Genomic DNA, 22,476 nt, shown 5'->3' with positions numbered 1-22,476 from the left:
CCTTAGCTCTGTGTGGCCAAGCACACAACCTCAACCTGTCTCCTCCCATGCTGACACCAAATCATTCTTATGCCCTTGTCTGTATCTCTCAAGCCCCAGCTGTGGCTGCCCCTTCCCACCTTTCACTTAAGGAAATTTGTGTGTGCCTTACACGTAGGAGAGGGCTGGTTGATGTCACCCAGAGTGGTAGTGTCTCTCCTGGAGGTCATACTGGACAGGGCTCTGAGCAACCAGATCCAGTTGAAGATGTCCCTAGCCATGGCAGAAGGGCTGGACAAGCTGACCCTTAGCAGTCATTTCTAACCTGAACTATTCTATGGTTGTACTCCATCATGGAGGGAGGCTCAGGGTCCAAGGAAAGAGGAGGGAGATTGGCCCGAGCTTTTATACTGAATAACCTCAGGGTTTCCTTGGAGGCCTGGGCTTTGGCTGGAATGCTCATGGCTTTACAGACATGGGCATATTTGGAGCTGGGGGTAGAAAATTACTTTTTCTGCAGTTGTGGCACCTCAGGGTGATGGCACATGAAGAGGAGCAGCCCATAGTGATTGCAGCAGTATGACAGCACCATTCCTGAATGTGACTTCACAGGGCCACATTTAACATTGTAATTAAGGGAAACCAAGCTAGTTCTGCACTGACAGGCAGGAGTAAGCAGGGAGACTTTGAAAGCTGCAGGATGCTCTTTTCCCTCACGTAGCTGTCTTACAGTGGGTCCTCAGGAAAGTTCCTACTACATGATGAATTTTAGACACACATTGAAGAAATGTTACTTTGCCACCTTGCAAGACACAAATTTTATTTTAAGCACCAATAATAATGAACAATTGTTGCTTAAAATGTGATGTGCAGTGAAACACACAGTTCTGGCACTAGCTTTCCTCAGACCTCTCCCTGCTAGACACGATTAGGTCTGCTCTTGGAAAACCACAGCCATCCATTGCACCATAATCCTGGTTTCAGCTAACTTTAATTTTACAGCTTCCAGAGAGAAGCAGGATAAAAGGCAAATACCCAGTTCATGTCAAAAACTTACTTTACTAAAAACAATTTTAAACCTCTGCTATCCAATAAACTATACATTGTATTCTTGTAATTCAGTTTACAAAATCATAAAGATACTGAAAAAAGTAAGCTGTTGGCAACCAATAATGCCCACACTGAAACTTGAATAATTGAAATGGGGCAGATCTCACATCTCCATAGGTTTTGAAACAGTCATCACTTAGGATTTTTCATTTATCTCCTCCTTTTTACATGGTAATTTAGGTATATTTCACTATTCTTGTATGTGGAGTTTGGATTTTACAAAATTTTAGATAGCCTGAGCAGAAATTGTAATTATTTATTAATGTTTGCAAAAATAATCTGCCTGTGCTGTGTTCTGACAAATTCAAGCAAGTAATTTTTTTACTAGTTTTGAAGTCATCTAGATAAAGTCACTAAGGGCTTGTGAAATGAACTGAAAAAAATACCACATACCTTTTCCTCTCAGGTAGCTCCACTTGTGCCTCAGCATGTTACCTTCAGATAAAAAAGGACACCAGAGATGTGATCTGGAGAAGGTTAAAGCAGGGGATAGCAGAAGAGAGCCCTGCACATTACTTCCAGCATGGCAAGGCAGAGCACTATTGATCTTTGTACAGACCCAACTACTTATGTAGTTCATTATATAAATACCAAAAATAAAATTCAGTTAGAAGTTTGGTCTAGCAACATGACATGAGAAGTATTTATGGCAGGTGACAAAGTAAGGGGTGGTAAAACAGCAGGTGACAAAGGTAAAGCAGGTGACCAAGGAAATGTTAAAGAGGTATTAACTGAGGATGCCCTTATATAAGTTCTTCCTGGATCTCATCCTACTATGATTTCAGGAATAGCTGAAGTGGTTATAACCACACAATGTAAAATGCTATAGCTGCAGCCTTTCTACTGTATCACTTCTGAGCAGAACAAAGATGACAAGCACAACGTCCTCCTTCCCCTTTGGCTCCTCTTTGGACTAAAATTCTTCTAATGCCGTGGTCTGAGGCACTTGCTCTGGCAACAAAATGGGAAAAAAAAAAAAAAAAAACAACCAAAACAAACCAATAAATAATCCTGCAAAAATGCAATATAAACTTCCTCTCACCTACCACTCCCCTCCTGTATGCACACCAGCATGGCTTAAGGAAGGAATTTTATTATACACACAGCAGAACAGCCCTGGAAAAGAGCACCTAGATTTTTTTCTCTCCTATGTGAGAAAGAGCAGATGGAACGAGAAAAACAAACATGCCATGTTAAGATGAAATGTCTCAGTCCTGTGAGATGAAAGGAAAGGATGTGTATAAACGGCAAATATGTAAAATGGCAAACCTTTAATGTTTTTCTTTGTCATGTATAAACAAAATATTTTTACAAAATGAGTCAACAACTGTCAAGTGTTTGGCTTTATGATTGCACTCCAAATTATTAATTGATCACTGACCAAATGCAGGACAGAAGAACTCAGGGTCATTTCTGAGACTCTACAAAGGCACAGTAAAGACAAAGCTGCATATAAATAAAATACTATATAGAAACAAGAATCATGTTGTAAGAAATATTCACATGGTTTCATAAAGAAAGAATAAATTTAAAGATGCAGTCTTTGAGAATTAGATACAATATCTGGATAAGGCTGAAGTCCTAGCTGTTTGTTATCTTTCAACTTCTGTACTATAATTCTGGCAAATTCCTCTCCTTGGCTGTCTGAAGTATCAAGCAGTTGTCGTACTTTTGATGTCCTTGTAGGTTTGGTGCTTATAAGTTCATAATCTTCTTTCATGAGTAAAAATCTTGACAGAAGAGCATCCAGTGATTGATTCAAACATGCTTCAGTCATCTGATCAATAATTTCTTCTCTTTTACTTTGTATCCACTGATGAGCTACATTCTGTTGTGTGGTTTCCAATACAAAATCTGAGATTGGAAAGGATTAGAAAAAAGGAAGAGATTGTAACTGTCTCAACAAATATTGCCACAGAACAAAGAACAAATTGGGAAAAAAAAAGTTAAAATGTTCCAATTTGACAAATTTGGTGGTTAGAGTATTTATTCTATCTGAATCACAGAATAATTTAGGTTAGAAGGCACCCTCAAGGAGGTCATCTGATGTAATGTCCTGCTCAAAGCTGGGCCAACTTCTAGGATAACTCAGGTTGCTCAGGGACTTGTCCAGCTGAATTTTGAGCATCTCCAAGTGATGGTACTTCTGCAGCCTCCATGGGCAACCTGTTCCAGTGTTCAACCTGACGTGGTACTAAAAAGAGACAGGTGGTAATTTACTTTCCAGGAGGATTTTTATTGAAGATTACTGAAAACATCCCTGTAGTTTCCTGCTATCTTTCTCAAGGTGAGGTTTCACACAGTGAAAGAGTGTTGATTCTCATATTTCTAGAGGAGGGATGATGCAATAGATCTTTATAAAGTTGCATATTATTGTGTGGCCCCTCAAAAAATATATCTGAATAATTAATCATTAAAGTTTATTTTTGTTAACTTTTTTGCTAACTTTTAACAGTTATTTGAAGCATAAGAATATAATGTAGGGGGCTCCTAACTAACACAGAGGATCATTACAGGTGATATGCTGACAGTTGCTGCTTCTCTCAGCCCCACCATTACTAAATGGAAGACTGGAAAGCCTAAAAAGTGAGAAGTGACAGGCAACAAGGTGACTAAGTTTGAGCTAAGTTTTTCTCCTGTTCTGCTGGACTGTAGCACTGCTACAGCAGTAGGAAATAATGGAAATACTATGAGCAAAGGGAATGGGATAAAGAAGACCCATGGCAGCAGGAATCTGATTAAGAGGGGACAAAAAAAAGCTAGTATCTACAGGTAGCTGTACTTGGTCACATTTTTCACTGTTTTTGCTTACTTTGTAATATAAGTCAACAAGGACAGGATTACTTAATTTTGCATTATTAATATGCAGATGTTTTGTTTTCATTTTGCTTGTGAATAACAGTTCCAGTACCCATTTCATACAGACATACATTCAGTGTTAGAACACTTATTGTGGGTCTTGGAATCAAATAGTGTTTGCTTTACCTGAAGGAATCGGCGATGACTGCAGCACATGGGATGCAGAACTTGAGGCATCTGAAATTCTCTTGTCAGTTGAGAGAACAGCACTGTATGGATGCACAAGGAGTCTGGCACTTTGAGTTACAGACAGATTTTCATCCATGCTCTGGCTGCTAAGAGAGTGTAGATACCCACAATTTCCATCTTAGACAAAAAAAGGAGAAGAAAAAGAAAAAGAACAAGCTGTATTACTGCTGTGCACAAATAACATACACCCACCGGAGACTATTTAGAGCAATTTCACAAAAGAAGTCATAAACCAACTACTTTTACATGATATACAACAAATTAGTCCCTATACTCAAATTCTGAGTACATTTATGTGTTACATCGTGACGCGCCGCTGTATTTATGCCCCTCATATTTTATAAGGGCCTGACTATGGTTTGGGGTCCTGCTTTATTTTAAAGAAATATTGGGAGTATACATCTGGTAGATGTGAACTTCAACAAAAAAGCTCTGTTTAAGAGAAAATTTTTGTAGGGACTAGAAGAACAGAAGAAATCCTTTGAGTATTTGGAGTGGTAACTAAAAATCAGCAGGAAAGCAGACTAATTTATTTTGATGAAGTTTGGCAGTGTAACAAAGATGAAAATATAAAAATAAAGATTCAGATGGGGGAAAAGGACATGAAGAGCAGTGGGAGAAGTTAACGTTCAGTGGGAAGCCAATGGAAACTTTTTGTAGTCCATCAAAACAGGATATAACTTCATGAAAGCTTTATATAAACTTTTGCAAAGAAAAGTAAAAAGGATTTCTATCAGAGGGGAAGTTTAACTGTTTCTACCTTTAGAATTTTTTTTATAGTAGAAAAAGATGACAGATATGAAAGCAGTAGTAGGAATGACACAAGGAAGAGATAACAAAGAGCTGGTGAGAAACGACTACAGGACATGTGCCTAACTACAAATAACTTTGATTAGACTTTCACAGTGTCACTTGATAAAGACACAATAACTACTATGTTAACTAACTGCAAGAATTCAGATGAATATCTAAAGACACAGTGAGGTAGCCCCATGGACAACTCAAGATTACCTGTCCAATGGGGAAATCTGAAGTTGTATTCCCAGCTCTTTCTTGACCTGTAGAAGAATATGTCTGTAAGTACACAGAGCAGGAATAGGAAAATGTGGAAGAAACTCCATTCTCAGTATTTTAAACTGGTGGGCTAGAACTCATAGTAACTAGTATTTTATTTCATGAACAAAGGAGAAAGGTGGGCAGAACTATGTACTGTGAAGCAGCAGATATTATCTACTGCATGAAAAAGGGGATTAGGACACAACCACTGTGAGTGAAAGACCATTTCAGGAAAGTATTTCAATTGGCGGTCCTGGGATAGATTGTTATACATTTTTAGGCACACATATTTAACTTCCTAACATAAAGACAAAAGCAGTAGGATTGTACTGGTATGAGAGAATGACCTGGACCAGTGAACACAGCATAAGAAAATGCAATCATAAAATCACACAATTGTTTCCATTGGGAAGACCCTTGAGATCATCAAGTCCACCACTGCCAAGTCCACCACTGCCGCATGTCCTGAAGTGCCACATCTACACATCCTTTAAATACCTCCAGGGCTGGTGACTCTACCACTTCCCTGGGCAGCCTGTTCTAATGCTTGACAACTCTTTCCATGAAGAAATTTTTTCTAATATCCAATCTAAACCTCCCCCAGCACAACTCAGGGCCATTTCCTCTTATCCTACTGCTTGCTGCTATTGCTTGTCAGTTAAGAGGCCTCCACCAGGCCACAATCTTCTCTCAGGTAGTTGCAGAGAGCAAAAGAGCAAAATTTCCTCTCTGAGCCTCCTTTTCTCCATGCTAAACAACCCCATTCCCTCAGAAAAAAATGCTAATGAGAGTTATTCAGAAAAAAACAGATTGACTCAAGTTACTAAAAAAAAAAGCCTAGGTAACCTAGAAGATTGGAGTAACAGAAATAGAAAAAAAAGGAAAAAATATGAGATCTAGACTTTCTCTTTCAAGTTGGGGCTGATGATTAGAGGTGAGATGAGGAATAAAAACAACCCCTAAGAAGGTTACTCTGTAATGAAGGATCTTGTGAGAAAGGAAAATAAAATTCTAAGGTATAGTAAGTTCATATAGGATTTCATAGACAGAAGAAGTTTGTCATGTCTCTCATAATGCTACACAGCCTTAGTTCACTGACTTAAGTTAGAACATGCACCAGGAGGACTAGTTAGGATACTACAAGAATAAAGTTTATTTTACAAAGGGATTTCGAAAGTGTGCATCCCATTCTCTGTATCAGAAATGAAATGGGAAGAGGGAAAAGATCTGTTTAAAGAAATACCCAAGAAAAGCTCACTAGGGAAGGGGAAAAAAAAAGTAAAGATGAAAACAAAGGCTAAAGGCTAGAAGACATGTCTTAACTCTGAAGAAGCAATTTTCTGAAAAAGTATTCTGATTGTACTGATGGAAAAAACAAGAATCTATAGTCATTAACTCAGCTAGACTCTGTAGTCATTAACTTTTGCCTTGGTGCCATGCCAAACCCCTCTCTTGCTAACAGCTACCTGGAATGGAATTTGCACCTGTAACAATTGCATCTGAGTTTGAAAAGCAAGATGAATGTCAGTCTTGCTTCCCACTACAACACTACCTGACGCAGCTATTGGCAAAGTAGTAACAAACTCTTCTGCAGTAAGGTTTTATAGGCACTATTTTCACAAGCTTTACAGTACCTATACATAAACACAATAAAATCTAAACAATGGCTCTATAAAACAACCACCAGCTGCCCAATCAGATTAATTGCACCAACAAATTTTCACTGATGCTCTCCACAAACAGACACAACAATTCATAACAGGAATTCATAGCAGCAAGAAAGGCTAGTATTTATCATTATCTTATGTGATTACCTTTACAGTCCATGCTCATGCACAAACTAATACTCCATGTTCTAAAATTCACCAAAACATACTTATTAAGCTAGGTAAATATGAGTTATTCTTTGTCTCTGAGGTTTTTATGCTGTATAGATAAATGCTTCAGTTGAGGTACAGCCAAAGTACCCTGCACTTGCTTTCTGCCATTTTCTCCAGTAACTGGAAGTCCTTAAGCCTCCTGTTATTTATTTATCAAAATTCTTTTATACATTTCTAGTACAGTGAGTAGAAGTTCAGAATTGTGTGTGCGCTCAAACAGGAGCTGAAACAGGAATTGCCTGTGCTCTCCTACCTCTACCAGAGTACCTCTGGTTTTGCAGCACCTCAGAATACTTTCTAATGTCCTTATTTTATAGCAGTGAAGTCAATAGTCTTGTCTGCTTTGATACTCCTGGTCCCTGCAATGCCAGAGGACACTCTATTCCTTTGAAATATGTTGATGTTCTGTCAAGGGAAGAAACTCAAATGTAGTTTTAGTTTCAAAATATACTGCAATTCCACCTGGGTTCCCTTTTATGTTTCTGGCTTCAGATGTCAGCAAAACCTCAAAATTGAGTTTTCTCAGGGAATTTTGCCAACTTTTATTCATAAAAGGGGACAGCTACAAAAGGTCTGTGCAGATACTTTTGCAAAGCAGTCTGTTTGAGACATTTTTAGTTATTGAATTAAAAATGATGTAGAAATTTGCACTGGAAACTTTGAGTTTACTCAGCTTCTAGAATGCCTTAAAATGTGTAGCCTTTTTTATATTCAGAAGTAGTTCACAAAAAAAAAAAAGGAAAAAGAAAAAAAAGAAAAAAAAAAGAAGATGCAGTTAACTAATCTGTCAAATCTGCCAAGAGTCTGAAGGGACAAGAAAATATTAGCTCTGCACTCAAAACTCTGAATAGGAAAACTGAACCTGTGAGCTGTAGAGACTTCTCAGGTGATAGGAACAGAAAGTCAGAGCTTTAAAATGCTAGTTTTTTACCCAGAGCATTAAGTTTAAAAGTTAAGCATTAAGTTTTCCTGACATGAAGAGACCCAACTTTCTACTACAAATGCAGTGTCACAGCATGAATGTAAAGCTGCAATGGCAACTTAAATTTACACAAACTCAAGAGCATCTCACCTGATGAGAGGATATTACACTGGGGAATAGACTTGAATTTTGATGTATCTGGAGAGATGCTCCGAAGGGGAAGTGCATCGCACTGTATGGAGCTAGAGTATGTTGGCTGAAAGAAATCCAGGTGTATATTGAACAGGCACATGAAACAAATATGAAGTTGCAATTTCTTTAAAAGAGAACCTTCCCATCACCATGTTTGCCTTGCTATCTAAATGCTCAATAGACAGCACAATTAAAATATGATAAATCAGAAGAAAGCATGTAATCCCAAAAAACTTACATATTTTCAAAGATGACAGCAATCTTGTATACAAGTTTAACTACTAGTAAGAACCAAAAGCAGCAACATTAAGAATCATAATATAAGTGCAAATCTATACTACCCTATACAAGCAAGCTCCATAAAGGTGTAAGGGAGCAGTAGACAATCTCTTACTATTGGCAGGCATTATGTGCTGCATTCCTCCTTGAGGGGATCACCAACTCACAGAATATGTGGAGTGGGAAGAGACCCACATGGATCATCAAGTCCAACTGCTGGCCCTACACAGGACCACCCCAAGATTCATTTGCCCAAGAGTATTGTGTAAACACTTCTTAAACTCTGCTGGGCTTGGTGCTGTGACCAATTCCATAGGGAGCCAGTTCCAGTGCCTGATCGCCCTCTGGGTGCAACACCTTTTCCTGATATCCAACCTAAACCTCCCCTGGACAGCTTCATGCCATATTTAGAGCTTTCCCGTATTTAGACGCCCTTCTGATTTCTGCATGCGTGCCCTTTTCTATCTTCACATACATGGCTTTGCATTTGTTTCACCCTGGCTCAAGTAATGCATCTTATGCCTTTCCTGACTGCACAGGAAAGGAAAGTGCAGAACAGCTCCTCTTACCAAGTTAAACTTCCTTTAATCTCTCAGGATGCTGACATACTAAAAGCAACACAAAGTATTTACCTTTTCAGGATTCAGAGGTATATTTAGAGATATCTGCTCCATATTTGCTTTCTTTCCACTCTTGTAAATACTTTGTGATTCATATAATGACTGGAAGAGAAATATTTACCTGTATTAAATTTCTGCTATAAGACAAGATGACAACACCACACAACACGTTTCAACCAGATACAAGATTAAACAAAGGAAACTGAGGAGAAATGACAAGATTAGGCTTCTTTTAGCAAGTGAAAGCTACCAACTCATTTGACCAACTCACGACTGTAACACAAGCCTCTTACCTTTGATCTCTTTAAGAGAATTACTGCTTCCAGCATAGCTATTTCATCAAAAGTTCGCAGAACTGGCTCCAAGTCTATTAAACATTCTAAACAAAGGAAGAGTACTTGGTGAATGGTTTGAAGTGGAAATCAAGTTGTCACTGTACTAAAGTGTCTTTCTGACATTTACAAAAATAATTTGTCTATTGACATGTATCAAACCACTTATGCTGCTAAAACAGAAGTTGATTGCTTCTCTTAGAACAGTTCACACCACCAAAAGAAATGTGTACCAAAAGAGATCCAGGATAATGCTGGACCAGGATAATGTAAGTCTTACACTCATGGAATGGAGATATTGGTGAGTTTGCTGTGTTTTAAAGTAGCCCCGTCAAGCCTATTTAGCTGAATAGGACCCAAACACCATAGAGTGGGCTGCTGTCTTCCCACTCCAAAAGAGGTGGTAAAGATTTATAACAGAAAAATAAACAAACACACCCCCAACACAGCAATATCCAGAATATATGCCTAAGGCATGAGGCAGGGCCAGAGAAGATGGGATAGTCAAAGCACTGACCTATCCCATCCAGTGAAACCAAATGACACTGGCCTCAGTGTGTCTGTGTCCCTATGCTATGGTAATTGCTTAAGTTCCCCATCAGTGAGCTGGACTTCCCCTAATTTTGCAATAGTTTTGCAACTTCTTCTTTCTTTTTATGATAGTAAAGTAGTGGCAAAAGCAATGCATGTTTTTTTTTTTTCCAAAGACCATCTTACTACACACATGGCACTAAAAAGAGAATCCAAGTTAGCTCACACTAGGGTACGTAGCCCAGCTAACTTCCCCTTCAGTGTGACCACACACTTAAATTACTATTTTTTTTTTTTTTGTTAATTGGCATAGGAAAACAAGAATGCATATGGAAATGTCATGATGTGTCTACTTTATTTTTGATTTTAGAAAATATTGTATTTAGATACATTTCCTTGCTTGGAAAAAAAAATCCAGTTCTTGCTTGATAAAGGAGATGCAACAATTAAAGTGTCAGTGAAAGATTTACACTGAGATGCAAATACAAGCAGAAGTCTCTACAACTTATCTAATGTGCAATGGTTCATTGGTGTTGGTTGGGTGCTCATAAATCCCACAGTACTTGTTTTATACTTCACTTCTTCCACTTCCCCCTTAAAAAAACCCAAATTATCTTCAACAATAAACAAAAAACTCCAAACACAAGTAGTTAAACAAAACATGCTGCTTTTTTACAGGTAAATTAAGAGATGATAAATGCACAAGACTCCAACAGCCAACCTGGTTTTATGACACACACATAATTTCATTCATAAAAGTTTGTTTGCAGACATGAAGGAAGCAGCCAAGCACTTTATCATAAGCAGCAAGACCAAGCACATAGATTTCCTGATATCTTTAACACTTCCCTTTCAAGACTATAGCCTTGCTCTGTAAGTACCATGTTCAACAGAAATCTGGCAAGGTAAACTCACTTAAGAACGATGGTCTTTCATCTGGGTTTTGTGCCCATCCACTTTCCATCAGTCTTATGATAAGCCCTCGATGAGGAATGTCCATTGATAAACTTCCTTCACTCAAGTCTAGTCTCTGTCCTTGTGACACGCTGTACATTATCTGCAAGGGGTTTATAACTTCTGTCAAAACAGACATTGTGAAGTCATTAGAAATATATACAATATAAAGAGCTAACTGTATAGGAGGAGTAATTCCATTTGCAGACATAGAATTTAAATAATCAAAATAAGGTCACATTTCTTGATTAAAGAAAAGGTATTCTTAATTTATGAAACAACACTGTAATTAAAAAGATACTAAAAATATAATCTAATTTGAAAAGTATTTCAAAGTGTTCTTCAACAAGCTTAGAAATTGAATTATTAGAAAGTAACCTCTATAATTAAGTCTGCAGGTTTCATGTTTAACCTCTAGGTAAGGCAGGAAAAATAAATTAAAGGAAGACATGTCCTTACCTTCAAATGGCTGTTTCCTTGACATCACTTCCCATATGATAACTGCATAACTGTTTACAGTATAAAAAGTACACAAGATGTTATTTTAGACTACACACAATTAACAACACAATATGCTCAGCTTTACATTGTATTTAAAACATTTTGGTAAATGTCCCTCAAGCACACATGGAACTGACTACAGCTAACTAAAATGATGACATGAATATATGAAAACTAGTGGGTGACTTCATCTAGAACTAGTTAATACTATTAAGTACAGACAAGATCCATGGCATATAAACTCCTATTCCAAATCTGTATCAACTTGGTTCTGCTAATATGTTGTGAATTATGTACACGGAGTTTAAATCTCAGCACACAAATTAAAGTGAGCCCCAGAGAGCCAACTGCTCTGTCCTAAACGCAGTATTCTGGCATCTTCCCACTATGGACTGACATTTCCTGACATTCCTATGGGAAGCTGGATATTAACAGGGAGGATGGCTTTGATCCACAGCTCTATCCCAATACATCCTCACAGAGACAGGTAAGATACAAATTTGCCCTTGGGATGCCCACTCCAGCTTCCTCCCTCCCCATATATGCTTTCAATGTCTGCAGTCTTCTCCATAGGAAGAGATGTCACTCACACACAGCATTCACTTTCCAAAACAGACTCTTGGGAAGACTCCTCTGAACAAATGCCACAAGATTGAACACACATGTGCTTCAGTGACCTTCTTTTCCATTCACACCAACACAAATGGCAGGTGGCTCAGTGAGTACAAACTTGCCCCATCTTTAGTAACTAGTCACTCTCTTCAGCCATCAGGATATATTAGAAAGAGGTAATTTTAAACAACTTTGTAATTTAAATAAGGTTAGCTGATTTCATTTAAAAGCAGCACTGTATTCTCAGTCCTTCTCTTCAACTTTTCCTTACATACTCTACCATATCTGAATGAAGCTCTATTCCATGAAAAGCTCCTAGTATTAATCGCAGCACTGTGTTCAAGTACCTGGTTCCAGATTTACAAAGGACAATCCAGGCTAAAGCTTCAGTGCTTCCAAAACTTCAGAATACACTCAAGATGTTGACAAGTGTGGATTTCCATGTTTTCAGTCCAAGTCTTTATAAGCATTGCAGCAGTGTCATTCCAGAAAATAACCACCATGACCAACTGCTGTTAAGGCTTGCTCCCCACCCTTGGTATGAATGTACTGAGGTTCCTTCCTACACCACTAAGAAGTACCAAATTTTGCATATAGGTTACATTTAACTGCCTTAGAGCACTGTACCATCCAACAGCTACCAAGTAAGAATTTAAAAAATGAAGTAAAAACAAATAACTGGTGCCTAAAATCAAATAATATAAACTGAGTTTTCCTAGCTATTTATTCTGCTTACATTTTAACATTCTTCAATGACAAAATTTACTCATGTATCTTTTAATAAAAGCAGTCCTCCCTGTTAGAAAAGTCTGCTTTTGATGTATTCTGGCAAATCCATGCAGGTTGATTTTTTTGGTATAGCAAATCATCCCTTTTGTAGAAGTTAAGCTGCTTGATTGTAGTTTAAACAATTTGTTTCTTTAAGAAAGATCCTTCCTCACAAATTAGCTTCAATATGTCAACAACACTCAGCTGTGATCAATTAGTTTGACATCCAGAAAACATCCAGCTATTTAATAATATCTTCCATTCAGTTTGGATTCTCTCTACAGTTAAAGATTATTTTCTCAGTTCTACAACACTGCAGCATTCCCCTTTACACTATTCTTGTGTTCCTTTCTTATTTCTGCTTTGCAGCATTTCGTTCTGATCATGAGCATGGAACCTCCTGTGTGGCCTTTCTGGTGGTCCTTCACTGTCTCTGCAACTTCATGTCTTCCTGCCTTGAACATCTCTCTTTCCAATGTTGTCTCAGTCTCTCTTCTTTATTCTCACATAATGTCTTTCCTTCCAAATTTATCTGGTTTTTATGCCCTTCTGATGTGTTCTCCTATTTTCTCCTATTTGGTTGTTATTCCTCTGAAAATATTATTTTCTTTCTAAGAAACATTTGTCTTCTTCCTCTCCACCCATTCACTAAGCTGCCAGTCACCCTTTCTTTCCCCTCAATACACCTTTTTTTCCTTTTCAATGTTTTCCTTATCCATATCTTCTCATCAAAGGGTAAAGAAAGCAGGTGTGTTGTCATCTGTAGTCTTTGGAAAGGAATGTCAAGGAACTTCACGTGTTTCTTAAGGGTAAGGGGTAATTAAGGGAAATAGTGGTTTCCCTGGAAATCAGTAGGACCCTCTGAGACTGAGTCATCTCTCACCAAGATATAACCACGTCAGAGATCAGTGAAGGTAAAGGTGGCAGACTGCACCACAATGATGTGACAATGTGACTTTGTCACAGTGATTGCCCAGTTCATGCCTCCTCAATCTTCCTTTACACATGATAATTCCTCTCAAAATTCTTCAAGTAATCTCAGAGCTCTCCAAACCATTTTAGACCAGCCGACTGTAACTCCAATATCCTCAGAGAGATTTCCTTTTGTTATATGGATCACCACCACTCTATTTACTATTCTACTACTTGTACTCAGGACAACACAAAACTACCACAACTTTCATGAAGTAAATTATTCCTTAACGAGATAACTGTAACTACTTTCTCCAACCCCACTACTCTGTTTTTATCTACCTCCTTTCCAAAATTACATTTTCTTCTTTCCCCCAAGTACATTCTGAAAATTATATTATTTGATTGCACTAATTATAAGAGTATGTGCATTGACTTGATGGTGTGAATGGCTTTTTTCTTTCCCTGCATTGTCTGTATGTGTACACTCATTTACAGAAACCAGTCCCCCACCTATTTCTGTAGTCTCAGCTTAATTTTGGAGCATTACACTTGTCACAGCACAAAAGAAATGAGTCATTAAATCCAGCTATCACTCAATTTTCTATTTCCAAATTAATTTAGCCTACATAGCTATGATATTATCTTTGAAAATAATAAAATTGCTGAGAATATGTTAAAATCTAAGTTCAGTAAATCATATCTGAGCTCAGATTTCAAGCCCCACTAGAGGACAACAGGAGTTACCTGTAGATGTCATGTTTCACACTTGCCCGGGTTTTCTTACTGGGGTTGTAATCCTCAGGTGGCATGTAGATAATTGTCCCTCCTTCCGGCAAGGAGGATTCACTTCGGGACTGGGACATGGATACGACACGCCATTTGGACATGCCAAAATCTGCAATCTGGAAAGGTCAAATCAGTTGTTCTGAGAAGAAAAACTGGTTTTATCTGCTGACAATTGTTAGAAATTCCTGAAATACATCCAGAAAAAGGAGTCACCCAAATCTCTTAACCTGACACACAAAAAGTATGTGGTTCTCCTAGCAACAGGAAACATCAACTCCAGTCCATAAAGCATTCCCAGGTCGTGACTCATGCTATCCCTATAGCACTTCCCTATCCTCTTCTTTTAAGGAAGGACTCATGTACACTATGGCTGAGGAATCTGCTGTAGATACCTGTGCCATATGAAGCAAAACACTTCCTTGTGTTAAAAAAAACAAACAAAAAAATCATTGATTACTTGTAGCTCCCTTGTGAAGAAAGCATAAGTTTAGTATAAATCGTAGTAGTTGTACATAACTCAGCTTGCCAATATACCAAGGCAGCTCCTCTCACAGAACAATTTTAGCGCACTTCACCTCACTCCCAAAACTATGATGTATTAATCCTGAATTAATAAATTTGATATTCTGAAATTCTGTGCTGCAAAAAGTTGCTGAATATTTTCTTTACTGTGCACTCTGGGGCCTTGCTCCTTTCTACAGGACACAGTGCATCTACATTAAGAAGTAACTGACTTGCATTTACATCCTCAGACATTCACGAGCCAGGGCACCAGATGTCAGATTAGGTTATGGATAAGAAGAGAAACATTTAGCAGAATGCACCTGCTGGCTGAGCTGCAGTGTCTGGCATACATGGGAGATAAGCAGCCAGCTACCAGCACTGCACTTGTCCAGCATTTGCACAACAGCAAAAACATTTTCAACAAAGATGCCTGTGCAAGTGCTGTGGCAATTAAGGTAACAGAAACAAGCTTTCTGAAGAGCATACATCAAAATCCACAATGAAAAGTAACCTTTCTTTTCTACAACTCACTCTTATCAAGTCTTCCTCATTGTAATTGGTCTTAACTCATGCTCATTCAGTAAATCAGGGACAGTTAGAAGCACTCCCGTGAACGGTGTTACTCTTATACATATGCAGTGTCTCTTCTAACTGGCATGCATAATAACCTTTTCTGCATTTCCTGTAAACTGTACTAATTTAGAGAATCTTGCTTCACTTAAAACCCTAAGGACACTCCTTACAGGAGGCAGGGCAGGTATGCAAAAGTTAACCTCTTCCCTTCAAGTATCTCAGCAAAGAAACTGTTCAGATATGATCAGGCAGAGCACCAGACCACACCAAAGCTGTTAGGGATTAGAAAGAGAGTGGATAAAAAAATGACTTGGACTAACTCCCTGATCAGGTTTATCAGGAAGCTTGAGAGATGGCAATTCCAGCACAATTGAGTGGGAGGAAGTATGACCTGCTGAGGGTGTGAGCGGAGACAATGCCATGTGAGGAACTTTGCTGCCAAGAAAAATTTCTGTGAAATGGAGAAAGAAGAAACCAGCAGTGGATCTTTGCTCAAAGGACTCACAAGGAGACCCAACTTACAGTAGCAACTGAAACATTCACTTTTCAAGTATAAATTCAGTGCAAAGTAGCTCTTATTTCCATTTACTCGAGTAAAATATTCTATCAATTGTAAAACCAGGTCTTTTTAAAGTAAAGAAACAACAAAACCAACTCTTGCAATTATGGAAGCACCTAAACATTTTGTCAGAAGTACTTTCAGTCTCTTTTTCACATCACGGCAGTGGTATTTTAAAAGGCAGAAGTTTTTAACTACTGATACTTCTGCATGTGTTTGCTTGTTCTAAGGAGCTTCACAAAAGCCACCTTCCAACGTACTAGGATTTTAAAGTCCTGTTTTACATGTTCTTATACAGCACCAACAGAACAGATATGTCCATATTGCATGATAAGTATCAAATGGAGCATTAAGCTTTGAATTTGACCTACTGCCTATCAGAAGTAACTTGTCAGAGCATCTCAGGCAGGAACACTTTCTATTTTCTTCTCAGGAAGAGCCAGATGTAACTAACCTTGGAAGGCTGACAAACAAGAGTGTCATCACTATTGAGTATCAGATACTGCTATAGCAGAAATAGCCTAAATTCTATCTTTCTGGTCTTTTCAGACAGATAAAATACAGAGTTTTCAAAAGAAAAACTCTGAAGTTCTGTCTGCAAGGATTAAAAAAAAAAATCCACCATACAATTACATCCTCTCTGTATGGCCATAACTCACCCTTCCTCCTCTACAATAATGAAAACACTTACACTCATTCTGGATGCTGAAGAACATAAGAATTAAATAACCCTACCTTGACATGAAACTCATCATCCAGCAAAATGTTCTGGGTTTTTAAGTCATGGTGCAGCAATGGAGGATTCATGTTGTGCAAATAGTTTACTCCCAAAGCAATTTCATAAAGAATGCGGAATCTCAGGCACCAGGGAATGTCGGGATATACATCTTTCTGCCAAGATAAAACCACAAAACCAGAATATAATCCTCTTTTCTAACAGCACACACAAAGACTTATTTAATAAAAAGAAGAAAGTGACTTGGGCAAACAGTAATCTTTTAAAACATACATTACACAAACTCCTTAAAAAATTGTAATGGTGCATTAAGACTCATAAGCTGTTACAAGAAACATTATCAAAAAAAAAAAACTATGCAGTGCTATGTTTCCATTCCCTAGCATTCACATAGTAGTTCATGACTGCTATACATCATGTTGAACATTTACTACACTACTCATTCATATGGAAATATTAATTACAGATGAACTTCTGCATGAAACTTGTAACCCACAATTTATGAGTCCTACACAAAGAATGGCAAAAATCATATCTGCAATTAAAATTGGAGAACAAAACAAAACTGTATTAAAACTATGCACAAAATACTGCCTTTATAAATAATAATACAGCAAGAAAAATGCAGTAAAACTCAACTGAAGTCTTAAAAGTTATATTGACACTATTGCCTTTATGAAAAACACAGCTGAGTTCTCTAAGGCATGTGTATTGATGAAAGGTGGAGAAGAGACTTTCGTTCTATTGAGACACAACTGAATTAGCTTTGAATAATCATACCTGTTTATATTAGCAATATTTAGCTTCTATAAACAAAAGTCAAAATCTTCATTTTTTAAAAAAAATTCAAATTCATGAAAAAAAATCAATTGTATTGGCAGTAATTCAGAAACCCAGACTGAAGCAAGCATAAGTATTTCAGAATCTAATTAGAGAATAACTGAGATTTTTAAAGTGACTGTATGTAATAATTCAACATAAAGTTTATTATAGGTCACAACATTAAAGGGAAAAGTTTAACAAAACTTAAATCAGCTGAATTTAGTTGTGTTTTTGAGATACAGAAGCTCTGAACACCAAAACTACTAGGGATACTGTCTTCTAACATGAAATATTATAAATAAAATACTTTACTGTACTAATTAAGTATGAAAATTACAGTCTACTTGAAGCAGCCAGGTATCATATTTAAAGACCATAAGTACACTTACCCCATGCAATAGCTGGTTTAATGACCCATTGATCATGTATTCTGTTACTATCCCCAGAAATTCAGGCTCGTTGCAGATTCCCAAAATTGGCAGTATGTAACTAAACCTGGCTTTGTGTAATATCTCTGCTTCTTTTAGAAGGTGGTTTCTATCGCTTAAAGAAAACAAGCAAACAAATAATATACATTACCATACCAGTACTGCGAAACTCCAAGCAAATGCTGGGTTCACTATATTCTCTATCAGTTATATCCCTGTATGCACCACCTTTTCACCACTTGATTTCTACCATGCTGCTTTGAGAACAAGACAGTGTAAGACAAATCAGAATCTGCAAAATGCAGACAAGACGGCTTCCCTGGTTTTGTTGTACCACACAAATCTATTTCCATCACACATTTCATCCATGTTTCCAATAAATAAAGTCAGAACTTCCAGCTTCCACCATTCCTTGTAACCATAATATTAACAGCCAGCTGCATTTCTCCCACTTTACTGAACACCTTCAAAACCTGAGTTTTCACTCAAGCCCGATAATTATCTCCTAGAGAGTGGAGATTTTAATACACATGATTCTCCAACCATTTAAATCTAGTGGATTCTGATGTACACTAATATAATAGGGGTTAAAGGAATGTACTTTTGACTTCTGAAAGAAAGTAAGTTCCTTCCTGAAGGAAAAGGAACAACTAACTATCCTTTGTTTTCACATAAAGTGTTCCCTCAAACAGCTCCTGCTTTGAATCACTCTCTGGAAAAAACATCCCCTAGACTCACAGCAAGCAGGAATAGACCAGCCTCATGATGAGTGCCTTTGGATGCCTGAATTTGACTGTGTGCATCCTTAAAACTCTTCATAATTGTGGGTTTGATGCATCTTCACAAATTCAGGCCTTGCAGCACATGGATTTGAGAAGGTCAAGTTTTATTTAAGATTGAGTACGATTCCATCCCTGCAAATAGAAACTATTTGGTATGCCTTATATCTCAAATAGTCTTGAAAAAAAAAAAAGGGTTTGTTGTCAGTGAGGATAGTTGGATCACAAAGCATAATTCAACAAAAATTGATCTTAGTGGAGACTGGTACAGGTACAAGTACATGACTAGGATATTCAAATACAGGACATTTACAGCATATTGATCCTTTGGATGTGAGCCAGTCTGACTCAGAAGCAATAGGGCTGTGCTGGGGCCAGGGCTATGCCCATCATGATTTGTTCAGCACAGCACTGTGTTATGTGCACAGCACAGCTCCAGGCTGAGAGCTGGCTTGTGCCCACTGAGCTCAGGGCACACCCCAAAGCACTCAGAGCAATCTGGATCCATCAAGGTAGGCTTAGCACTCACAAAGAAAAGGCCGTCAGGATATATGGGAAAAGAGTGAACTAAAGCCCGCAGCTCTTAGCAGCAGGAAATTTTGAATTTAGATGGATATGAAATTAAGGTCCTTTTATCTATGTGATAGAAAAAGACTTATAGGAAACTCTAGGAAATGTCAGAAGTAAAAAGGCAGCCTTTGAGACAAGCATGGGATGGAAGAGACAACTCTATACCTTCCTCTCTCTCTCCAGAATGACTAAGTTTGAGAAAGTTTGGGGTTTTCCCAGACAGTAAGGCACATTAGCATGGGATTCAGCTGTGGCTGGGAAACAAATTGCGATATACTGCAGTCTATTCCTGTGCCTGTCAGTCACTTCACCTTTGTCTGCTCCATGCCAGAAGGGCACTGAGTAATGCCTAAATGAGCACATTCCCACAAATGCTTCCCAACTGGCTTTGCTCTTTGCCTGGTCACATACCATATTCTGGGATGCACAGCACATGCTTCTCACTTGGGGAATTAATGGCATCATGAACTCATCCCTATTCCTGACAACACTTACAGGCTAGCATTTTATATTGCCTACTGTACAACCAACAAAGCACTTGCTGCTGAGACTCGGTATGATGGATTTTTTTACAGCTTTGAGTTTTCTGACAGCATTTCTGGGCTTTGCACGATATATGGTGATGCCTTATTAAGGCTGACCTAGAACAGAGGCTAGGCAGAGTTAAAGAATAAAGCAGGTATTTATTAAAAGGCCTCAATGGACACACTTTAGGCAGTACAAGAGCCCAGCCAACGCTACATCCAAGATGAAGCCAAAATGGTCACAAAAGTGTGTGACCAGTCACAAGGTCTCACACTTTTATAAGTTCTGCTCCATTAGCATATTGGAGGTAATTGTCCAATTATAGCTTTAGGTTATGAAGTCTGATCCTTCTTGTTTTTCCCTCTTCAGTCCATGTTGTTTATGCTCTCGGGACTGAAATTTGGGTGGTTGTCCTTGGTTCCAAGCTAGGAAAGGAATTGTTTTGCCTAGCTACTCTGTGAAGAGAGCTTACTATCCCTTAATATGAAGCTCAGAACTACATCCTAAAGCAGTACTGATCTGAGAAATAAAAAAAGCTAAAACCTAAGGCATCATGGTAAGTGACTGAATTATTTTGATCACCTCACTTGCCCTTCTAATCATAATTTCACAGGTTAGATGTCCCACTAATCCAAATTCTTACAAGTCTAAAAATAGCCTTGGTGGTTTCTCCCAGCTGTTATTCTGAGGATAAATGCTGTATTTCCAATTAGCTGGGATTTATGCAGACATTAAAAAAAATTCCAAAACAAAAAATCTCCCACAACACCTGTCTGTCCACTCCCTCCCCCAACTTATCAGAAAACACAACATAACTGAAATTCCATTTCTGGCAAGATTTCAGAGATAAAGCCTGTGTATACACAAACCTGGGCAATAAGAGGTGAAAGAGCTTAAAACAACTTGTCTTATATTTGAGTATATTGAGTCACAAGACTAGAAGCCTTTCTGGGTGAAGCTATCCTACCTAAAGGCCTAATACTAGATCAAAGAAACCTGAGGCAAAAGCTTGAAGACTAGAAGACAAGTACAACTTGCTGTCCCCTTACATGAAGTGACAGCTCCTGTAATAAATATGCTGCCACTTGGGTACCTGGAAAATAGGGAACCCGACTGTTACACGGAAAATACCAGTTTTCTCCGGGGCGGGGGGGAGGATCTACAAGCCTATTATTTTAAATCAGCTTCTCTTAGTACTGTGAGATCTGCGGGAAAATAATAATTTCGTGTGGTCTCAGAGAAGCTTCTTCTAAAAGCAAGCTCTAGTGGATAGAACAGTATACTCCCGATATTCCTCTCTCTACGTAAACACCAAATCTACAGTAATCACTGTACTTCAATATCCTGAGAATACCTCAGCAAAATGGTTAGCAACCAACAGACCCAGCATGAAGCCAAACTCTGTCAATCCCACCATAAGGAGGGCTCAAGGTGCACAGTGCAGAAGAAAAAAACTCCAAAAGAAACAACTCAGTGTCTCAGAGACCGAGATCGAAACCACTCCTTTACAATAATCGAAAGAGAGGAAGCTCCAGGGCCGGTCCGTGCTTTCTCTTGGCTCAAGCTGAATCATCCTCGTGGGATCCCATTTCCCCGTGGAATTAAAGCAAGGCTGCCTACGGAAACACCAGGATCTGATCCACAGACCTCAGAAACCCACGCCGGCATCTTCGACCGGCACCTCGACCCTTTCTGGGGGCTGGTTTAGGGAAAGGCGGGTTCGGCTCGGCCCTTGCCCCGGTGGTGCCCCCTGCCCACCCCGTTACCTGTCTAGCAGCGGCCCCTGCAGGCATTTGAGGGCCACCGGGACCCTCCAGTCGGCGTGGCGGGCGGCGGACACGGTCCCGTAAGCGCCCCGGCTGATAAAACGCAAGTCCGGGAGTTTGCTGGAGGGGATGGAGGGGAGGCCGTAGTTGAGGGCGCCCGCCCGGCCACCCCCGCCGCTCATGCTCGCACTCCGCCGGGCTCAGCGGGGCCCGGAGCGCCGCTCCTCCGGCCCCACTTCCTCGCTTCCCCCCGCACCTCCCTGCCCCGCCTGCTCTCCAGCTGGCCAGCACTTCTCTACTCCTTCTACCCCACCGCCGATCCACTTCCTCACGGAAAAAGCGTCCCACGGTTTGCGGGTCGGGAAAGGCGGAGCAGCCGGGATGGGAGGAGCGAGGCGGGGGAGCGCGGTGCTGCCGTGCCGTGGAGCGCCGTGCCGGGACAGCGGCCTCGCCCTTCGGGAGCCGCCGGAGCGCTGTGGCGGGCCGCGTCCCTCGGGCCGTGGATGGAGCATCCTCCCCATCCCGTCCGAAGGAGCGTCCCCTGCGCTGCACAGGAGGAGCATCGCCCTCCGTCCGGGGCGCGGGCGAGTTCTGCGCTCGAAAAATGATGCAGGATGTCAGAGCCGAGAGCAGATCGCCGCAGTAAATTGTTCGCTGCATAGAATCACAGAATGATGTGGGTTGGAGGGCACCTTAAAGATCATCTAGTCCCAACTCCTCTGCTAGGAT

The 22,476-nt window shown here is 39.4% G+C and overlaps 1 protein-coding gene across 2 annotated transcripts; it reads right to left on the bottom strand.

The window, feature by feature from the left end:
* Nucleotides 1-1,022: 1,022 nt before the first annotated feature.
* Nucleotides 1,023-21,965, bottom strand: RIPK2 (receptor interacting serine/threonine kinase 2). 2 transcript variants are annotated; one of them, XM_053979057.1, is made up of 11 exons: nucleotides 21,748-21,965; nucleotides 18,069-18,222; nucleotides 16,857-17,012; nucleotides 14,444-14,601; nucleotides 11,363-11,412; nucleotides 10,865-11,026; nucleotides 9,380-9,465; nucleotides 9,099-9,188; nucleotides 8,146-8,251; nucleotides 4,075-4,254; nucleotides 1,023-2,943 (listed from the first exon to the last, which is right to left on the bottom strand). In XM_053979057.1, the coding sequence occupies exons 1-11, from the start codon at nucleotides 21,927-21,929 to the stop codon at nucleotides 2,618-2,620; spliced, it is 1,650 nt and encodes a 549-aa protein (XP_053835032.1). In that variant the 5' UTR covers nucleotides 21,930-21,965; the 3' UTR covers nucleotides 1,023-2,617. The 2 variants fall into 2 exon arrangements, with proteins under 2 accessions (XP_053835032.1, XP_053835035.1); XM_053979060.1 differs by lacking the exon at nucleotides 18,069-18,222 and having other exon boundaries at nucleotides 21,748-21,867.
* Nucleotides 21,966-22,476: the final 511 nt, after the last annotated feature.

The sequence above is a fragment of the Vidua macroura genome, chromosome 1 (genome assembly GCF_024509145.1).
Source record: "Vidua macroura isolate BioBank_ID:100142 chromosome 1, ASM2450914v1, whole genome shotgun sequence".
NCBI classification, from domain to species: Eukaryota; Metazoa; Chordata; class Aves; order Passeriformes; family Viduidae; genus Vidua; species Vidua macroura.
This window is presented reverse-complemented; position numbering and strand designations above follow the sequence as displayed.